The 21,564-nt window shown below is 50.7% G+C and overlaps 1 protein-coding gene across 2 annotated transcripts in view; it reads left to right on the top strand.

Annotated features, from left to right (window-relative positions):
- Positions 1-5,843, top strand: part of irf2b (interferon regulatory factor 2b) — a 163,788-nt gene extending 157,945 nt beyond the window's left edge. The window contains exons 9-10 of one of the 2 annotated variants that reach the window (XM_072515865.1): positions 3,456-3,499; positions 5,114-5,843. In XM_072515865.1, the coding sequence (XP_072371966.1) occupies positions 3,456-3,499; positions 5,114-5,440 (371 nt within the window). In that variant the 3' untranslated portion in view covers positions 5,441-5,843. Of the gene's footprint in view, positions 1-3,452; positions 3,500-5,113 lie in introns of both variants that reach the window. The other variant, XM_072515864.1, reaches the window with a different exon arrangement.
- Positions 5,844-21,564: the final 15,721 nt, after the last annotated feature.

The following is a 21,564-nucleotide window of genomic DNA, read 5'->3' as shown; positions in this document are numbered from 1 at the left end:
GAGGAGGGTCTTGGTGTGTTTGGGGCGGTGGGTGTGAATATGTTTGCGAGGGGTTTGTGTGTGTGTGTGTTGGGCCCCTGAAGTAATATCATTTGCGCCCTCTCAGTCCTTGACATGTTAATGATTAAACACCATAAAAGGCAATAAAAATGACCTTCCTACAGAAATATTGGTAAGAAAATGTTTAAATTAGTCGTAGAACTGCTAAATAAGGGCAGATGTGAACTAGTAATGGGGATTTACCCCAGAGATGGGCAGACTGACCTGATATTGGGGTTGAAGATTGTGACAGATTATCTCCACTCGGGATAGTACCTAGTCCACGCAACTTTCAGTTCTCCACAAAGTCACTTAAGACGATTAGAAAAAAATTATTTACACAAAATCGTGGTTAGATTGTGGAATTCTCTGCCACATAAGACTCTTGAAGTGGAGCCTCGGAATGCTTTTAAAAGGGGGGTAGTTGTTCAGGAAATAGAACATCAAAGGTGCGACAAGTTGGCAGAAAGATGGGGCTACACTGTATGGGTAGAAAAAAGGCACTGGTACAGAATTCAGTGGGGCAAATGGCCTCTGTGCGTGCTACAATATTCTCAGATTCTAAGAACTACACTTACAGGTGCAAGAAATGGTTCTTTATGTCTGGCTTAGGGCGTGGTGGCATAGTAATTATGTTACTGAGTTTATAGGGCAGCACAGTGGCACAGTGGGTTAGCCCTGCAGTCTCATGGCGCTGACGTCCCGGGTTCGATCCCGGCTCTGGGTCACTGTCTGTGTGGAGTTTGCACATTCTCCCCGTGTCTACGTGGGTTTCGCCCCCACAACCCAAAGATGTGCAGGGTAGATGGATTGGCCACGCTAAATTGCCCCTTAATTGGAAAAAATGAATTGGGTTCACTAAATAAAATAAAAAATGTTACTGAGTTTATAATCCAGGGGCATGAATTCAAATCCCACCTTGGTAACTGAGGAATTTAAATTCAGTGAATTAAATAAATCTAGGCGGGATTCTCCGGCGGCAGAATTTGGCGGGGCGGGAATCGCGCCGGTTGGCGGCCACTGGCAGCGGCACCCCGGCGATTCTCCGGCCCGCGATGGGCCGAGTGTCCGCCCGTTTTCGGCCGGTCCCACCGGCGTATGTTACGACAGGTACTGACCGGCAGGACCTGGTTCCGCGGGCGGCCTCGGGGGGGATCTGGCCCCGGGGGATGCACCCATGGTGGCCTGGCCCGCGATCGGAGCCCACCGATCCGCGGGTGGGCCTGTGCTGTGGGGGAACTCTAACCTCCACGCCGGCTGTTGTAACAGTCCGTGATGGCCGGCGCGGAGATGATCCCCCCCTGCGCATGCACTGGGATGACGCCAGCACACGCTGGCGCTCCCGCGCATGCGCCAACTTGCGGTGGCCGGAGGAGGCCCTTCGGCGCCGGTTAGCATGGCGCCAAGCCCTTCCGCGTCGGCTGGCACGGCGCAAACCACTCCGGTGCTGGCCGAGCCCCTGAAGGTGCGGAGGATTCCGCGGCCCGATGCCGGAGTGGTTCATGCCACTCCTTCGCGCCGGAGTTGCCCGCCCTGCCGATTCCCGCAGAATCCCGCCCCTGGACTATTAAAAAAGCTACCAATAATGAAGACTATGAAGGCTTTCTGTTGTACCATCTGATCCTTCAGGGGAGGAAATGTTCTGCCCTTACCCAGAGTAGCTTGCTGCAACACCAAACCCTGCAACATCGTTGACTTTTAACTGCCCTCTGGAATGACCCAGCAAGCCACTCGGTTATTTTAAAGTAGATGGTTCACCACCACATTCTCAAGGGCAATTAGGGATGGCAGTAAATGCCGGCCTTGCCCACATCCCATAAGTCAGTCAAAAATAATCTTTGCTTCATAGTTACCTGACAGAGAATTGAACTCTCAAACCCATGTCCTGTTCAGCCTGTCCGATGATGAAATGGTTAAACCCAGTGTCCAATTGGCTCTTTGCAACGCAGCACAGGAAGCTCAAAACGGGTGGTGGCAGACCATCATCTGTTGTAAAGCCTGTCTAATCTATCTCACAGTTTGCTTGATATAAAGTTTGTGGCGTATCCTTTTCTGTCCGAGAGTATCTCACATGTGAGTGTTGGGCACGTCAGCCACAATATCTTCCTTGCTATTTTGACCTTCAGCCCTGGTGGGAGTTGCTCCACTACTTGTGAAGCCATTTCTTCCCAGACGTCCTGGAGAAACATAGACAGGAGCAAAACATTGTGGCTTAAAAATTGGATTTTGTTGCGGCCCTTACCTGACTGCCTTCCTCTCCCCAGTCCTCGCCCCTCTCCTAGGATTTATCTGAGGGTCGCTGCAGCAGTCCGAAATCGATGTCCATTCGTTGATCTCAGTTAAATGAAGTTCATGCCGCAATATCAATTGGTCTTGGGTCTTACCAGATCTGGGGCTAGGATCATTCCCTGCATCCAGTTCACACTGGCAGGGGACTCTGACCTGTGGGTTCTAATAGGCTCATGAGCATCGATGTACTGCTACAAAACACCAGACTGAGTTTGAACGACTTTCTAGAATAAATTCAGGGACGGCTGGAGGTTGAGGTCGGGATTCTCCGTTGCATGTCCGCCCCGCTACCGCTGCGAGTGCGGATGGAGAACTTGGCGCTCAGCTAATCTCCCAATCGCTGCAGCAGGACCGGACAATCCCGCTGCCGTGGGCGGAGGGAGAATCCCACCTTGCATCTCGGTATGCATCCTAACACACGAAGCAAGAACTTCAGCACTGTTATGCAAACCAATGCCTGGCATTGTTGTGTCAAACCCAAGGCCTCCAATTCTCCTGTCCTATTTCTAGCCTGATTGAACTGTTGTAGCAAACGGCTGAGCAAAAGGAAAGTTAAGATTCAAGGACTTGGGCCAATATTCGTTTCATTAAATGAGAACGTAAACACTTTTTAAATTGCCAATTGGCAGCCAATCAGATGTGACCTTCCAGTACAACCTTTGAGATTTATACAATGTTTGCTGTTCCCCCTTGCAATCCACAATTCACAAGGCTCCATTGACTTCAATTAGCAAACATTCCTCAACCAAATCAGTTGCTCATTGAACTGTTCCAGTAGGAAATGGTTCAAAACTCATGTGGTGCCATTTAATTTGCATTGTGAGGAGTGTTGCTATGTGTGGTTGGTTAGTTTTCCTTATAACAATAGCTTGAAACCTAGCTTTTGATGATTTGAAAGGTTGACCCATTCAAAGTCTTAACTGAGTCTGATGGGAGTGCTGTTTGTTTTATACAGGCAATTGTTTGCACTAAGCAAGGTATGACTAAGAATAAACATCACAATGGACAGCGTACACACTGTTGGATAAAGAGATAAAGTGGTATTTTGATGAAAGTGAAATTGGTTCGCAAAACGAGGCTAAAAGGCTCTTGGGTTAATGTAGTTTTCACTTTTGTTCACCCAGCAGAAAGTGAAACGGATAGCGTCGGAACTGATGAAGAACCTGATGAGGTCAGTAAAGAGCATGCTGTTTTATAGCCAAAACAAAGAACAGGGAGAAAGTTTATTTGGAAGTATTGATTAAGATCAAGCCGTCTTTTTATCTGTACCTTTCCATCTATGCTCATCCTGTTCCCCTTCCAGTGCTGAAACCTGTACCCACTGGATCTTTACCTCAAGCATTGATGTTTCTGATACTGTCATCAGCTTCTCCACCCCCACCCCCACCCAATGCAAATCACAGCCAATATTGGACTCAATGGATCATGTGAGAATGATCACTTTTACCAAAACTTCAAGGACCATTAGGGTTGGGCAACAATGGTGCCTGCAACACTCATGGACCATGAAAGCATAAAAATCAGAAAAAGATAGTGGTTCATAAGAGGTCAGAGTTAAGCTGTGTGGGAGAGGAGAAAGAGGAATTTGATGAGAAGTGAAGTATCACGTCACAGCCAGAAGCCCAGCCTTTTGTCGCTGTGTCCATCCTGATGGCCAGTTATCACTACAGTGCTGCAAAGGCACCAATTCATTTGGTGCTTTTACATCTGGTTGCCTGAAATTTGCTGTGAGCCTGAACCGTGACACTTCTACCTTACAAAGAGATTTTACATATAGTTCTATTGAACGTTGTCGTACAGAAGCAGGCCATTTGGCTCAGCTAGCCTATGGCTGATGTTTATGTTCTACACGAACCTCCTTCCACTCCACTCCACTCCATCTCACCTGATCACCATATGCTTCTATTCCTTTCTCCCTGGTGTCCATATCTAGCTTCCTCTTAAATGCATCCATGATATTCCCCAGACTCATATTGTTGCATTCTAACAACTGCCTAACAACTGAAGACATTTCTCCCGATGTCCTTTCTGGATTTATTGGTGACCATCTTTTATGCTTCTGACTCCCATTTTTGCCAATACCTCTCCCGCCCCTCACTCTACCCATCTTATGCCAATCTTACACCTTTTCATCATTTTGAAGACCCCTCTTATCAGGGGTCACTCATCAGCTTCCCCTTTTCCAGAGAAAAGCACCCTAACCTGTTCAATCTTTCTTGACAACTTGAACCTCTGGTTTAGAAAGTCTGTTCTGAGAATGTTGACCTTTTTGAAAAAATAAATTTAGAGTACCCAATTATTTTTTTTTCAATTAAGGGGCAATTTAGCGCAGCCAATCCACCTACCCTCCACATCTTTTGGGTTGTGGGGGGGGCAAAACCCACGCAAACATGGGGAGAAAGTGCAAACTCCACACGGACAGTGACCCAGAGCCGGGATCGAACCTGGGACCTCGGCACCGTGAGGCAGCAATACTACCCACTGCGCCACCGTGCTGCCCAGAACATTGACCATTTGCACACGGAAAGCTCATTCTATTTTTTAAAATATAAATTTAGAGTACCCAATTCTTTTTTTTTTGCATTTAAGGGGCAATTTAACGTGGCCATTCCACCTACCTCACACATATTTTTGGGTTTGTGGCGATGAGACCCACGCAGACACGTGGAAAATGTGCGAACTCCACGCGGGCTGTGACCCGGTACCGAACCCGGGTCCTCGGCGCCATGGGCGGCAGCAGCAGTGCGCCACCAGCTCATTCTAATCTTTGTTTTATTTCTGTTAGGCGACTGAGAACAAGAACCAAGATCAATCGCACTGGCAGCAGAGCAACATCGAAGGGAAGGAGTACCTGAGTAACGTGGGAATGAACACTGTATTTTCCCCACCCACCGTGCCTGTCGTGACATCCAGCAGCAACCTCAGCCTCAAATTTCCCAGCAATGGATGTGAGCCAACACTCATTTACACCACTGCCACGTGCACCCGCCTATCTGTCAGCATCTCCACGTCGCCCGTACCGTCGCAGCAAGCTTCTTTAAAACTTTGTGCGGCAGAGAGTCGTGCGAGTGTCATCATGAAGACATCAGACTTAACCAGGGGCAAGAACTGATGGGTTTTCTTCCTGGAATAATGTCTCCTTGTTCTGGCGAAGTCTTTACTGGGCTAAGCTGCACTGTAACATAGATGGACCCTATTTGACTAAATATATATATATATATATCTATATAACTTAAAAGAAAATGTGCTGCAGAACTGGAAATCACCTGGTTCCTTTTGCCTCAACTGCCATCTCCAGTTCATGAATTTGTAACTCAGGACATTATTATGAACGATTTTTATTTTTTTCAATTTTCCTGTTGCACTTAGCTGTTTTTCCGATGACAGCAAAAAAAAGCCTGGGCCTCAGCGCCTGGGCCGAGAATGCGCATCTGAGCACTCAAGACAGGACCAATACGATACAACTACAAACTCTAAGTGCCTATCGAACCCGGCTGCAGCGGGTTGGGGGGGGGGGGGGGGGGGGGAATAAAAATGTGAACTGCTTTGACAATTGTGTAAATTTTTATATCCTTTTGAATGTGCATATGTATATAACGCAGGAAGAATTGAATTTTACTGCTTTTTTGCACCTTAAATCTAGCCTCGCACCTAACGCTGTCACATTGCTGGCAAATACATGCATTTCAAACTGAAAAGATTCCTGAGGTTTGGAATTTACGGCCTGATCTAACGCCTGCTTTCTCTGGTTCCTTTCGCTCAAGCACAAATTTACAACAAGTAGTGCACAAAAAAGAAATGGTCTTGATAAAAAAAAGGACTGGCTTTAATCTCTTTTCTAAAGCAAGCTTTTTTTATCGTATGTAAAGGGATTATTTTATTCAGGGTAATTGAATTCTGAAGTGGACATAAATCTTAAACTTTTTTACCAAAATAAATTTTGTTGTTGTTTCTGTCTTTGTTCATCACCATACACATCTGTGGTAAATTGATAATTTTTTTTACAAATTTGTAGCAGTTATAAACTATCCAATAAAATGTAGCCTCTACATCACTGACTAGAAGTAATGACTCTTCTCATTAGTCTTCTTTCCTTACAACACACACGCTCCTCACTAAACTTGTAATTTTTTCAAACTATTTTGAAGCTCGCTCCCACCCAAGAGCCACATGTAATTATCAACACATTTCCGGGGACCTCCTGAAAATACACACAGATGACCAGAGACTGCCTGCACAAATTGTGATTTTACCAGAGATGACCTGCAAGTATTGGCACACTCTCAGAGACATAAAGCAAATATCAACATACTCTTCTGCAAATATCCCATTGGGGGATTTGCTCGCAGCGACCCCATGTATCTCGCACAATATCCTTTTCATTAATTTTAATGAATGGATGATCGTGGAACCTTGATCAGACTCCTCCCGAGTCCTGCATGCAGTTTTGAACATCGCACCTTCAGAAAAATGAATTGGAGGAGCGCAACGCAGATTACACTGGGCGCAGAGGGTTAAATTACGAGGTTGGGATGCACAAATGTGGATTGTTTTCCTTTGAGTTGTGAAGATTGAGGGGTTGATTTGATCGTGATCTTAAAAGGTGTCAGTAGGACACATGGAGAAACGATTTCCTCTGTTGGAGGGATCAGGAACAAGGAACACTAGACCATTTAGCCACTTTCTCTGGTTCCTTTCGCTCAAGCACAAAATTACAAGCAGTGCACAAAAATGAAATGGCCTTGTTAAAAAAAGGACTGGCTTTAATCTCTTTTCTAAAGCAAGCAAAATTAGGAAGCGCTTTTCACACAACGGGAATGAGAAACCTGCAGTTCTCCGGCCCAAAATGCTGTCGATGCAACAAGCGGAGCTGTGAAAATTGAGATCAATGGATATTTGTTAGGTAAGTATATCAAGGGGTATGGAGCTGACTGTTGGTCTTTCATTTGTCCTTGTTTCGAGGGTTTGACCGCACCATGAACAATATATTTCCATTGATTTCTATTCTTCACTGCAGGGGCGCTGGTAATTTTCAGTCCCTCTCTGGTCACAGGAGAGTTCCCGGAGGACTGCAGGATAGCCAATTTGGTACCAAGGGAGGAAAGAATAAACCAGGAAACTACAGGCCTGCCATTCTAAACTCAGTGTTGGAGAAACTATTAGAAGCAATCTGAGAGACAGAATTAATCTGCATTTGGAGAGGCAGGGATTAATCAAGAACAGTCAGCATGGTTTTGTTAAGGGGAGGTCATGTCTGACCGCCTTGAATGAATTTTTCGAAGAGGTGACCAGGTGTGTAGATGAGGGCAATGCATTTGGCGTACTCTACTTGGCCTTCAGTAAGAATTTTGATAAGGTCCCACTTGGGTGACTAATGGTAAGACCCCATGGCATCTGAGGAAATTTGGCAAATTAGATCCAGAATTGGCTGAGTGGCAGCAAGCAGAAGGTGATGGTCAAGGGATGTTTTTCTGATTGGAAGCTTTGTTCCAGTGAAGTTCCGCAGGCATCATTGTTGGGACTGTTGTTGGAAAATCAACCACTTCAGGAGTCAGACTTGCTGTGTACAATTAGTGCAGTTTCTTGTTACATAGAACATAGAAAAATACAGCACAGAACAGGCCCTTCGGCCCACGATGTTGTGCCGAACCTTTGTCCTAGATTAATCATAGATTATCATTGAATTGGCAGTGCAGAAGGAGGCCATTCGGCCCATTGAGTCTGCACCGGCTCTTGGAAAGAGCACCCTACCCAAAGTCAACACCTCCACCCAATACTAAGGGCAATTTTGGACACATAGGGCAATTTATCATGGCCAATCCACCTAACCTGCACATCTTTGGACTGTGGGAGGAAACCAGAGCACCCGGAGGAAACCCACGCAGACACGGGGTGGATGTGCAGACTCTGCACAGACAGTGACCCAAGCCGGAATTGAACCTGGGACCCTGGAGCTGTGAAGCAATCGTGCTATCCACAATGCTACCGTGCTGCTCTTAAGAACAAATAAATCTACACTATATCATTTTACCGTAATCCATGTACCTATCCATACCTGCTTGAAGGTCCCTAATATTTCAGACTCAACTACTTCAGCAGGCAGTGAAGCTTCGGGAGAAAGCGTACGTACCCCGTGGTACGGTAGCCAGCCTTTCTCGTGGTTTGAATGGCAGTTATTTTATACTTTGGGTTCACAATGGGCCCAGATACAAAACAATTATCACCTTGTTATCTTTAAACATTTTATAGATTGTACATCGCTATTTGTAAGCGTTTTGCCATTTACACATGGTTATAGTTAAAGAGGTTTTACAGGTTACAGGTAGCAGCAGGAAAGCAGTATCGATTGTCCCTTTGTTTTAGGAAATGGCCCAAGACATTCGTATTAGCATATCATTGTGTACACCTTGGCTGAAGTCAGCTTTATTCAAGTGGTGTCCCGCATTTATGTATTTCTTAATCTTCCTGCCTGGCTCCCTTTGTCCTGGATCTGTTCCTATCTGTCCCACTGGCACCCCGCTGGGCTCCAGGCATCAGTTATGTCTGCTTTATTCTCTGTGCCAACATCTTGTGTGACAGGCAGCCATCTTTTGTGCCAAATGCCCTTCTGAACCATTTCCCACTTCAGGGCCCTTGCTGTTTGTGGTTTATATAAATTATATGGACAAAAATGTAGTGGGGGGGGGAGTGGCGTTGAACAGTAAGTTTGCAGATGATACGAAGATTGGTGTGGTGTAAATAGGGAGGAGGATAGCCTTCGATTACAGGAGAATATAGAGGACTGGTCAGATGGGCTGATCAGTGGCAAATTCAGTGATGCACTTTGGCAGGCCAAACGAGGCTGATGAACGGCAGGACCCTGGGAAGCACCAAGGATCAGATGGGTCTTGGTGTGCATATACATCGCCCCTTAAGGTAGCAGAGCAGATTGACAAAGTGGTTAAGACGGCATATGGTATACTTGCTTTTATTAGCCGAGACATAGAGTTTATGAGTTCAAGAGCAAGGAGTTTATGCTGGAACTGTATAAACTGTTGGTTAGGCCACAGTGAGAGTATTCTGTGCAGTTATAGAATCCACATTATAGGAGGGATGTGATAGTACTGGAAAGGTTGCAGAGGAGGTTCACCAGGATGTTACCTGGGCTGGAGAGTTTTAGTTATGAAGAGAGATTGGATAGAATCCCTACAGTGGCGAAAGAGGCCATTCGACCCATCGAGTCTTCACTGGCCCTTGGAAAGAGCACTCTACTTAAGCCCACGCCTCCATCCTATCCCATAACCCAGTAACCCTACCTAACCTTTTGGATACTAAAGGGCAATTTAGCATGGCCAATCCACTTAACCTGCACATCTTTGGACTGTGGGAGGAAACAGGAATACACGGAAGAAACCCACACAGACACAGGGAGAAAGTGCAAACTCCACGCAGACAGTCACCCGAGACCAGAATTGACCCGGATCTCTGGAGCTGTAGGCAGTAGTGCTAACGACTGTGTCTGGGGTTGTTTTCCTTGGAGCAGAGGAGACTGAGTGGGGACATGACTAAGGTGTATAAAATTATGAGGGTATAGATAGAGTAGACAGGAAGAAACGTTTCCCCTTGGTGGTGGGATCAATAACCAGGGGGCATAGAATTAAGACAAGGGGGGCGGGGGGGGAGGTTTACAAGGGATTTGAGGGAAAGCCTTTTCACGCAGAGAGTGGTGGGTTTCTGGAACTCACCGCCTGAAAGGGTGGTGGAGGCAGAGACTCTCATAACATTTAAGAAGTATTTAGATGTGCACTTGCGATCCCAAGATATGCAAGGCTATGGGCCAAGTGCTGGAAAATGGTATCAGAAGAGTTAGCCGTTTGTTTTTGACCAGCATAGATGCGATGGGCCAAATGGCCTTTTTTGTGCTGCAGACCTCTGTGAGTCTATGCCTGTCCCATAGAAAAGCCAGTCCACTTCCCAATATTATCCATCCATAACACCTTGAGTCTTCTGCACGTTTTCCAGGTGTTTTGCCTTGCATTATCTATTTTCCAATCACCCCCCTCCCCATTCGCATCAGTTGTCCCTTCCCTGATATCACTGCCTCAAACAAGTTCCTCTTAATACCAACTTCCTCAAGCTCATTTGTCTGCTTGGCTGTCCGTGACACACACACACAATATCGGTTTGAGTTCTTTAATTTCCAATGCTCTTATTTGAGCCTCCTAACTCTTTTTGATGGTACAGCTTTTACATCCATGCACTGACCCCGACCACACGAGGGATTTCAAAAGATGATTTTTCATTTGTAATTGAGATGCTGTGACTCCTCGATGCTCATTTCCGTGAGTTCACAACGCCCTGGCTTGTTAAATCGAGCCCGAATTTCTTTGGAAGGTATAAACCTGTACAAGCTAAACTCTGTTAATCAGGGTCTGGCAAGTCTTTCCACCCATCACCATCACCTTTGACTTGTCGGCATTGATTAGGAGACTGTATTTCTGGTTAAGTTGATCGTAACGATACACCAACTCCTGGAGATCCTCCATGTGGAGCTAAGGCTGAGAAATGGAGTTGAGGGGTGGGATTTTCTCATTTTTTAACCAAGTGTCAGCTCCCACTGCTGGCCTTTCCTGCCTTATATTTTTCAAACTATGGCTCCCAAGCCATCATGCTGAGAGCTTGTCCCGCTAGCAACTTCAAGAGATCGGGGGCCCCTTTAAAAAGAGTTCTAATAAAAATAAAAACAAGGATCCCTCCCACGGACATGGTGACTCCACCCATGTACACAGGGAACAACCCCACCTCACAGACACTGCTCCCCCCCACCCCCCCCCCCCCCCCCCCGACCCCCACCGCCCCCTCGCCACAGACAAACCTCCACAACAGAAGCCACACCCGGCACCTTCTTCTGCCCCTTCCCTTCATGGTGGGAAGCCCATTACCTCTTTGGCGGCGGGGGATGGGGGTGGGGGGGGATAGGGGTGGGGGCGGACCCAATCAAGTGGGGAAATCCTGCCAGTGTTAAAGCCGCTTTGGACTCCCCCTCAATTCTCCACTCCCGCCACCATTCCAGTCCGCCAAAAACAGACGGCGGAAACCCCCCCACCCCCAGCGGTATGTATCAGCCACGATTTAGCTGAAAGCAGGACAGGGTCAAGGGGCAGAATGGCCCACTCCTGTTCCTGAATCAAAACCGGGACCCCCTGACCATTCCTGGTCATTCTGAGTTTCACAGTAAGGGGATATGAGAGTCTGTGTGATTGTGTTCCACGCCAGTGTGATGCACTATCAATTACGACGAGACGAGAGTAGAGAATAATCGAGGCTTTATTAAGCAGAGATGTGTGGCCTCCTGCAGCTGCTACCAGAATGGGAACAGCTCTGGTGTGCACACACATTTATACTCCGCCTACTGGGCGGAGCCAGCAGGCAGGGATTTACCCCCGTACCTCTAATACAGGAGCCTTACCGTATTACATCTACTATAAAATCAGGGATGACTACCACACAGCGTGACACTGAGTAGTTTCTCCCTGGTCCTCACTGAGTGCTTTTACCTGGAGCTGCATTACCTGCCACACACCCTCCAACATCAACATGCGCATTCTTGTTAAGAAATGCTGTCAACACCGCTTTTGTGAGGGCCTCGAAGATTCCAGCACGAGTTTCAAGGATACAAAGTGAGGTACCCTCAATAATGACACTTAGAGATTAAACTGTAAAGAAGGCTTTATTAGACTAATAACTATGCTAGAGCTAGAGACGAGAGCTGACTGTTACAGACCATGAGGCAGCCTTTATGTATTGCTCCAAGATGGGCGGAGCCAGAGGTGGAGTCCCCAGGGTTACAAGCCTGGTCTTAAAGGGGACATCACCTTACATGATGATAAGGCAGTAACCGTTCATCACATTCACCCCCTGTTTAAAAAGAGTCCGGCGGGGGTGAAGTGCCATCATAGGTCCATCCTTCTTGGTGGCCGGATCGTCCTCCTCGACCTCCTCAATTCGGGCGGTGGTGCGGCGGGCACGGACGTCCCGGTTGAGGGCACATCCGGGAGCACAGTGGTCGGAGCTTCGGTCCGGGTCGGGGCAGGGGAACTAGGCAGGGCCGGGGGTAGCGGAGCCGGCGCAGGCGGGGTGTGTAAAGGGGGGGCGCACGGTAGGGGCTCACCAACGGGTGATAGGGCCTGAAGGGGGTGTGTTGTAGAGGGCGACGGGTCCTGCAGGGAAGCGGCGCGGTAAGGGGCGTCTGTGGTGGAGGATCCAGCGGGTGCCAGATCCCAGAGGGAAACCGTATCTTGCCTGCCGTCGGAGTACTCCACGTAGGCGTAACTGGGGTTGGCGTGGAGCAGTCGGACCTTTCCAACTAGGGGGTCCGTTTTATGGCTCCTCGCGTGCCTCCAGAGAAGAACAGGTCCCGGAGCCATCAGCCAAGGTGGAAGCGAGACCCCGGAGGTAGACTTCCTGGGGAAGAGAAACAATCGGTTGTGAGGGGTCTCATTCGTGGCCGTGAAGAGGAGTGACCTAATGGAGTGTAGGGCATCGGGTAGGACCTCCTGTCAGCGGGTGGTTGGGAGATTTCTCGACCGCAGGGCCAGAAGGACAGCCTTCCACACTGTCGTGTTCTCCCTCTCCACGTGCCCGTTTCCCCGCGGGTTATAACTGGTCGTTCTGCTCGAGGCGATGCCTTTGCTGAGCAGAAACTGACGCAGTTCATCGCTCATGAACGATGTACCCCGGTCGCTGTGGATATAAGCGGGGAAACCGAACAGGGTGAAGATGCTGTGCAATGCCTTAATCACCGTGGCTGAGGTCATGTCGGGGCAGGGAATGGCGAATGGGAAATGGGAGAACTCATCGATCACGGTGAGGAAATAGGCATAACGGTTGGTGGACGGGAGGGGCCCCTTGAAGTCCACGCTCAGTCACTCAAAGGGGCCCGAGGCCTTCACAAGCCGAACCTTGTCTGGCCGGTAGAAGTGCGGTTTGCACTCCGCACAGACTTGGCAGGCCCTGACCATGGCCTTGACCTCCTTGGTTGAGTAAGGTAGGTTGCGGGATTTGATGAAATGGACGAGCCGGGTAACCCCCGGGTGGCAGAGGTCATTGTGGATGGCTTGCAGGCGGTCCTCCTGCGCGTTGGCGCATGTGCCGCGGGACAGGGCATCTAGGGGCTCGTTGAGCTCCCCTGGACGATACTTGATATCGTACAAGGAGGTGGAGAGTTCAATCCTCCACCTCAAAATTTTATCGTTTTTTATTTTGCCCCGTTGCGTGTTATCGAACATATAGACGACCGACCGTTGGTCGGTGACGAGGGTAAACCTCCTACCGGCGAGGTAGTGTCTCCAGCGCCGTACAGCCTCCACAATGGCTTGTGCCTCCTTTTCGACTGCAGAGTGTCGAACCTCGGAGGCGGTGAGGGTTCGGGAGAAGAACGCTACTGGTCTGCCTGCCTGATTGAGGGTAGCAGCCAGGGCGATGTCTGATGCATCGCTCTCTACCTGGAAAGGGATGGTTTCGTCCACCGCGTGCATGGCGACCTTGATGATGTCGGCCTTGATGCGGTTGAAGGCCAATTGAGCCTCAACCGAGAGGGGAAAAGTGGTGGTCTTTAGGAGTGGGCGGGCTTTGTCCGCATACTTGGGGACACACTGGGCGTAACAGGAGAAAAGCCCCAAGCACCGTTTAAGGGCCTTGAGGCTGCGGGGTGGAGGGAGTTCTTTAAGGGGGCACATGCAGTCGGGGTCGGGACCTAGGACCCCGTCTTCCACGACATAGCCGAGGATGGCCAGCCGGGTGGTGTGGAAAACGCATTTGCCCTCGTTATAGGTCAGGTTAAGGGCTCGGGCGGTCTGGAGGTTAGCGTCATGGTCGTGCTGATCATGGCCGCGGATGGTGACATTGTCCAAGTACGGGTATGTAGCCTGCAAACCGTACTGGTCCATCGCCCTTTGAAAGGCGGAGACCCCATTTGTGACACCAAAGGGGACCCTGAGGAAGTGGAAGAGCCGGCCGGCTGCTTCGAAGGCAGTATAGGGGCGGTCTTTTGGTCGGATGGGGAGCTGGTGGTAGGCGGATTTGAGGTCGACCGTGGAAAAGACTCGTTATTGGGCGATCCGATTTTGCCATTTCCGCGCTGCGAGGAAGGGGGTACGCATCAAGCTGCGTGAAGCGGTTTATGGTCTGGCTATAATCCACGACCATCCATTTCTTCTCCCCGGACCGGACTACCACCACCTGCGCTCTCCAAGGGCTGTTGCTAGCCTCGATGACCCCCTCTCCCAGTAAACGCTGGATCTCTGACTTGATAAAAGCCATATCTTGGGCACTGTAGCGCCGGCTCCCGGTGGCGACGGGCTTACAGTCAGGAGTGAGGTTAGCGAATAGCGAGGGGGGTGCGACTTTCAGTGTCGCAAGGCAGCACACCATGAGGGGGGGCAAGGGTCCGCCGAACTTCAGTGTCAGGCTTCGGTGGCTTCTCACTGGAAATCCAGTCCGGGCAGCAGAGGGGCACAGAGGTGAGGGTGGATATAAAATTTGAAATGGCTGTATTTGGCACCCTGGATCGAGAGATCCGCAATACAGTACCCCGTGATTTGTACCGAATGGGACCCAGGTGCGAGGGCTATGGTTTGGGATGTGGGATGGGTGCGTAGGGAGCAGCGCCTTACCGTTTCAGGGTGGATAAAGCTCTCCGTGCTCCTGGAGTCGAAGAGGCATGCAGTGTCTTGCCCGTTGACCTGGACCTGCATCATGGAGTTCTGCGGGTGTTTTGGCCGAGTTTGATCAAGGATGATCGCACCCAGTCGCGGGTAGTCGGAGTCGTCAGCCGAGTCGGAGTCGTAAAATGGCCGCCGCCGCCGGCTGCGCGTGTCGGGTCGAGAAGATGGCCGCCGACAAGATGGCCGCTCCCATGATTCGCACGAGGCTGATGACGCGTCAGAAGAGGGCGTGTCGGGTCGGTGCGCAGCAGCATTGCGAGGCCTGCGGGCCTGAGAGCCTGATTTTCGGGCTGGCTGTTCTTTGTTTTTCCGGCCCCTGGGTCTGGCCAGGTAGACCCTCGCAAAGTGCCCTTTCTTCCCGCAGTCGCTGCAGATCGCGGAGCGGGCTGGGCAGCGTGGGCGTGGGTGCTGGCCCTGCCCGCAGAAGTAGCATGGTGTGCACCCATGGTGAGCGGGTCGCCGCGTGGTGCAAGCCTGTAATACGGTTGAGTCTGAGGAAGTCCGGGGGGGCTGGCAGAGTCCGCGGGGTAAGTACCCAAGTTATGTCGGGCCACCTCCAGCGAGGAGGCGAGCGTTAGCATCTCCTGGAGGTCTTTTGCCCCGTTTTCGAGCAGCCGCTGCCGGATGTAGGTCGAGCGGATGCCAGACACGAAAGCGTCCCTGATGTGCAGGTTCATATGGACTTCCCCTGTCACATCCTGATGGTCACAGTCCCTGGCCAGCGCGGTGAGTTTCTCAACAAACTCGTCGAGCGATTCCCCCGATCGCTGCCGACAGGTAGAGAACAGGTGCCGGGCGTGCACCTCATTGATGGGTTTGACAAACCGATTGCGGAGCAACTCGATCGCTTCCTCATAAGTCGGTGCCTTTTCGAGCGTGGCGGAGATTCTGTGACTCACCCGGGCGTGGAGTAGACGCAGCTTGCATGGCCCCAGGATGGGAGTCTCTGCGGAGTCCAGGTAGGCCTCGAAGCACCGCAGCCAGTATTTAAAAATTTCCTTTGCCTCCGGCGTTCGTGCTTCCAGATTGAGCTTCTCGGGTTTTAGGCCTGTGTCCATTCTGAATCTAGTTTAGTCTAATAAATTGAGGTACCCTCAATAATGACACTTAGAGATTAAACTGTAACAAAGGCTTTATTAGACTAATAACTATGCTAGAGCTAGAGACGAAAGCTGTCTGTTACAGACAATGAGGCAGCCCTTATGTATGGCTCCCAGATGGGCAGATCCAGAGGCGGAGTCCCCAGGGTTACAAGCCCGGTCTTAAAGGGGACATCACCTTACATGATGATAAGGCAGTAACCGTTCATCACACAAAGAAATAACACTTATTTGCAATAACATATATATACACAACAGCAGCAGCAACTTCGCTTGCTGCTTACTCCTTCCTCTGGTTCCAAACTGGCCAGCTATATTTATACAGGGAGTCTGCTAATGATTTCTCCACCCCCCTCATTGGGGAAGCTCATACTCCCACAGGATTGTGGGATTGTCATTAGTCCCCAGCCAATGGTAAGCAGGCAGGTTATAACATCACTCCCCCCCCCAAAGCCCAAGGAATCCACCGAAGACCCTGGCTAAGGAGGGCGTCTGACTCGTTTTGCCGCAGGCCAGACACCATTTGCACGAGGAATCTTTAGAAGGGATAGTCTTCTGGACCGAACGTGATCTACATGTTTGCGCTGGAGACGACCCTGGGCTTGCACCTGGTAAGATATAGGGCCCGTTTGGCGAAAGATTACGCCAGGGACCCACTGGGCACCACCAGCAAAATTGCAAACGGACACTGGGTCACCGGGCGCAAATTGCCGAATCTGCCGACGCCGAGAAAATCCCTGTCCCTGCCGTTCTTGTGTGCGGCGTACCTTTGCGCCAATGTCCGGGAAAACCATACTAAGGCGGGTGTGAAGTCTCCGGCCCATTAGGAGTTCTGCAGGAGCTACCCCAGTCACCGCATGGGGAGTGGTCCTATACGAAAACAAAAAGCAAGCCAGTCTCGTGTCCATTGACCGGAAGACTGCTTCTTTAGGCCTCGTTTGAATGTCTGCACTGCGCGCTCCGCCAACCCATTTGAAGCCGGGTGGTAAGGGGCAGTACGGATATGGCGTATGCCGTTCATCTTCATGAACCTCGCAAACTCCTCATTGGTGAATGGTGTGCCGTTATCCGTGACCAGCACCTCGGGGAGGCCATGCGTACTAAAAGACAAACGCATTTTCTCAATTGTTGCGCAGGACGTTGTCCCCTGCATCTTATGCACCTCTAGCCATTTAGGCTGGGCGTTGATTAATAAAAGGAACATGGATCGTTGAAAAGGGCCGGTAAAATCTGCATGCAAGCGTGTCCAAGGCCGCCTTGGCCATTCCCAGTGATGTAGGGGCGCGGCCGGTGGAAGCTTCTGATGCTCCTGACAAATGGAGCAGGATTGGGCCACCTTCTCAATGTCGGTGTCGAGGCCTGGCCACTAAACATAACTCCGGGCCAACATTTTCATTTTGGTCACACCTGGATGCCCATTGTGCAAGTCTCTTAGTATCAGCTCCTGTCCTTTTTCCGGGACAATCACACGCGTCCCCCACAAGAGGATGCCGTCTTCCACGCTGAATTTTGACAGCTTGGAGGAAAATGCCCGCAACTCGCCTGGGAGCTGTCTATGCTGCCCACCATACAGGATTATGTGTCGAACCTTTGACAGGACTGGCTCCGTCTGGGTCCACTCATGGATCTGTGATGCCGTGACAGGCAAGGTGTCCATAAAATTTAGGGTTGCAACCACCTCACCGGTCGTGGGGGTCGACATGGGGCCGGTCGATAAAGGCAATCGGCTCAGTGCGTCGGCATTCGCTATATACGTTTCTGGTTTGTGCTCCAGAGAATACCCGTATGCAGCGAGCAACAAAGCCCAGCGCTGGATCCATGCGGAAGCAATGGGCGGAATTGGCTTATCCTCTCTGAAAAGTCCCAGCAGAGGCTTATGATCAGTCACGATAGTGAAGTGGCGGCCATACACGTACTGGTGGAAACGTTTCACCGCAAAGACCACAGCCAGGTCCTCCTTCTCGATCTGCGCATACTTTTTCTCCGCTGCAGTCAATGTGCGGGAGGCGAAAGCTATCGGCCGCTCGGCCCCGTTCTCCATCTTGTGGGACAGGACGGCCCTAATGCCATACGGGGATGCATCACATGTGACGAGCAAAGGCTTTCCAGGATCATAGTGGGGTAGTAACCCAGACGACGACAATTGTAGTTTCACCCGCTGGAAAGCGGTTTCTTGCGGCTGACCCCAAACCCAGGTGTGATTTTTCTTTCGCAGAAGGTGCAACGGGGCCAGCGTAGTTGCCAGATTGGGGAGGAACTTCCCGTAATAGTTTACGAGGCCGAGAAAAGAACGAAGATGCGAAGTGTCAGTCGGGGCGGGGGCCTGTTGAATCCCGCTCACCTTCTCCGCAATGGGGTGCAACCCTTCGCAGTCCACCCGATAACCCAGGTAGACTACTTCCTTCACCTGAAATATGCACTTTGTGCGACGTAAACGGACTCCAGCCTCCGAAAAGCGTCTAAGGACAGCCTCCAGATTTTCCAAATGTTCCTGCTCCGACGTCCCTGTGATCAAAACGTCATCTAAGTAGACAGCGACACGCGGTAAACCTCTCAAAATGCCCTCCATAACGCGTTGAAAAATAGCGCAGGCAGAGTATACTCCAAAGGGCAAACGTGTAGATTCATACAGGCCCCGGTGTGTATTAATCCTTACATATGGTCGGGAGGCAGGGTCCAGCTCCAACTGTAGGTAGGCGTGACTCATATCTAATTTTGTGAACGAGAGTCCACCTGCGAGCTTCGCGTAGAGATCCTCTATGCGAGGCATTGGATAGCGATCGAGTCTGGAAGCCATATTCACTGTAAATTTATAGTCACCGCACAAGCGAACTGTGGCATCTGGCTTCATTACAGGTACAATTGGTGCTGCCCAGTCAGTGAAACGGACTGGCCTGATAATACCCAAAGTTTCCAAACGAGTGAGCTCCCCTTCTACCTTCTTGAGCAAGGCGTAAGGCACCGGGCGCGCCCGGAAATAGCGCGGCGTGGCTCCTGGTTCGACTTGGATACGGGTTATGGCCCCTTTCATTTTCCGCAAACCAGGCTGGAACACGTCTGGGTATCGTCCTAGCACCTCAGTCAACCCTTCAGAAACTGTTTGGAGGATGTGCTGCCACTGCAAACGCAAATGGTGCAACCAGTCCCGACCCAACAGGCTGGGCCCATGGCCACGCACCACGATAAGTGAGAAACGCCCCTCCTGGCGTCCATAAACAACAGGGGTCATTGTAGTTCCTGCAATGTCCAATGGTTCCCCCGTGTAGGTGGCCAACCTGACCTGTGTGTTGGTTAATGTAAGGGTCTGTATACCCTGCTTAATGCAGTCGAATGTCCTCTGGGCGATCACGGAGACCGCTGCGCCAGTGTCCAACTCCATCTCAAGCGGGTGACCATTGACCCATACTGTCACCTTAATGGGGGCCACACGGGGAGTTGTCACACAATGTAGCTGTAGGCAGTCGTCCTCTGTCTCCACGTCCTCAGGAGTAGTCGCCGCAGGTTCATCCACATGGAAGGTACGGCACCTGGGCTGGTCCCAGTTTCGGTCGGAACGACGGCGCCTCTCACCAGGCCCGGCGTCCGCGATGGGGTCGGCGCCTACAAGTCTGACACGGACATGGCTCCTCATCCATTGGTTCTGGAGAAGGCAGTCTTCGGGGAGGAATGTCTGACGGCCACTGGCGTCGATCCGGACGTCGCCTCGCCCAAGATACCGCAGGAGTGCGGGGGGACGTTTTCGGACAGAAGGGGTTGCGCCCCAAGGCATGCACTTCCATTCCCTGTAGTTCCTGCACTCCTCGTTCTGCGCTCTCTCGGGACAATACTATTTGAATGGCCTGTTGAAAAGTCAATGTTGGCTCAGCTAACAACTTTCTCTGGGTGGCCGCATTGTTAATACCGCAAACCAAACGGTTGCGTAACATTTCTGACAAGGTCTCACCATAGTCACAGTACTCCGCAATCCTGCGTCGCCTGGATAGAAAGTCAGCAAGGGATTCTCCTGGGGTCCTCTCAGCGGTATTAAACCGGTAACGTTGGACTATCGTGGACGGGGTTGGGTTAAAATGCAAACATCCCCCACCTTTTCTCAAACTCCCCTGCTGAGCCCCTTAACTCATACTTTATCTTCTCTAATCGCAGGAAATCGTACAGGTCACCCAACCATGCTGCTACCGCCGGTGGCGATGCCGACCGCTACTCCAGCAAAATTCGTCGCCGTGCACTCAGAGAGGCGAAGGCCAAGACATCGGCCTTCCTCCTCTGCATGAGCTCCGGCTTCTCTGAAACCCCAAATATCGCCACCAAAGGGTCCGGGTCCACCTCCTCCTCCACTATCCTGGCTAAGACCGCGAACACTCCCGCCCAGAATCTTCCCAATTTTTCACAATCCCAAAACATGTGCACGTGATTCGCTGGCCCCCGCCCACAGCTCTCACACTCATCTGCTACCCCCTGAAAGAACCCACTCATTCTCGCCCGAGTCATATGCACCCTGTGCACCAGCTTAAACTGTATCAGGCTCATCCTTGCACAAGAGGAGGTCCCGTTTACCCTTTGCAGTGCCTCACTCCATACTCCCCAATTGATCTCCATTCCCAACTCTGCTTCCCATTTCTCCTTTATCTTCACCACCCGCTCACCTCCCTGCTCCCCCAGCCACTTGTATATATCCCCAATTTTTCCCTTCCCTTCCACATCCGGGAGCAGCAGTCGCTCCAGCAGGGTGTAACCTGGCAACCTCGGAAACCCCCTCCAGACCTTTCGTGCAAAGTCCCGAACCTGCAGATACCTGAACTCACTCCCCCTCGGCAGCTCTACCCTCTCCCTTAGCTCCTCCAGACTGGCGAACCCTTCCTCCATATACAAATCCCTCACCTTGACCAGCCCCACTTCCCTCCACAACCTATATACATTATCCATGCCCCCCGGCTCAAGCCCATGATTCTCGCAAAGCGGTGTTAGCACCGACATCCCTTCCATCCTAAAATGCCTCCTCAACTGATTCCATGGGCGGGACGGTGTCGGAGAATCGCCGGGGGGGGCGGGGGGGGCACGATTCTCGCGACGCCGGTCCAGCGATTCTCCGATGACCGGAGAATCAGTGCCATTGGTGCCGGTGCGGTCGGTGCGTTGCCGGTCGGGGGCCGTTGAAAGTGTACGACTGAAAATAAAACTCCTGATATTTTGGGGATATGCGGAGTGACTCCAGGAGTGCAGGGTCGGGAAGTCGCGGACCCAAGCCCCTGGTTTCTTAACTGCCCATTATCAATGACAAGTTGTCTCCTGATGGGCTGCAATTTCCTAACCTTGTGACTTGCGTGAACACTGCTCCCTGACTGGAGCTCCCAATGATAGAATCGCTCCTATTTCACAGGAGTTGCCACTTCACTAACATCATTGGTGACATTTTACTTAATTTACCTCTCCTA

The sequence above is a fragment of the Scyliorhinus torazame genome, chromosome 9 (assembly GCF_047496885.1).
Source record: "Scyliorhinus torazame isolate Kashiwa2021f chromosome 9, sScyTor2.1, whole genome shotgun sequence".
NCBI lineage: Eukaryota > Metazoa > Chordata > Chondrichthyes > Carcharhiniformes > Scyliorhinidae > Scyliorhinus > Scyliorhinus torazame.
Note: the sequence above shows the minus strand (reverse complement) of the source record. Positions and strands in the feature narration are given on the sequence as shown.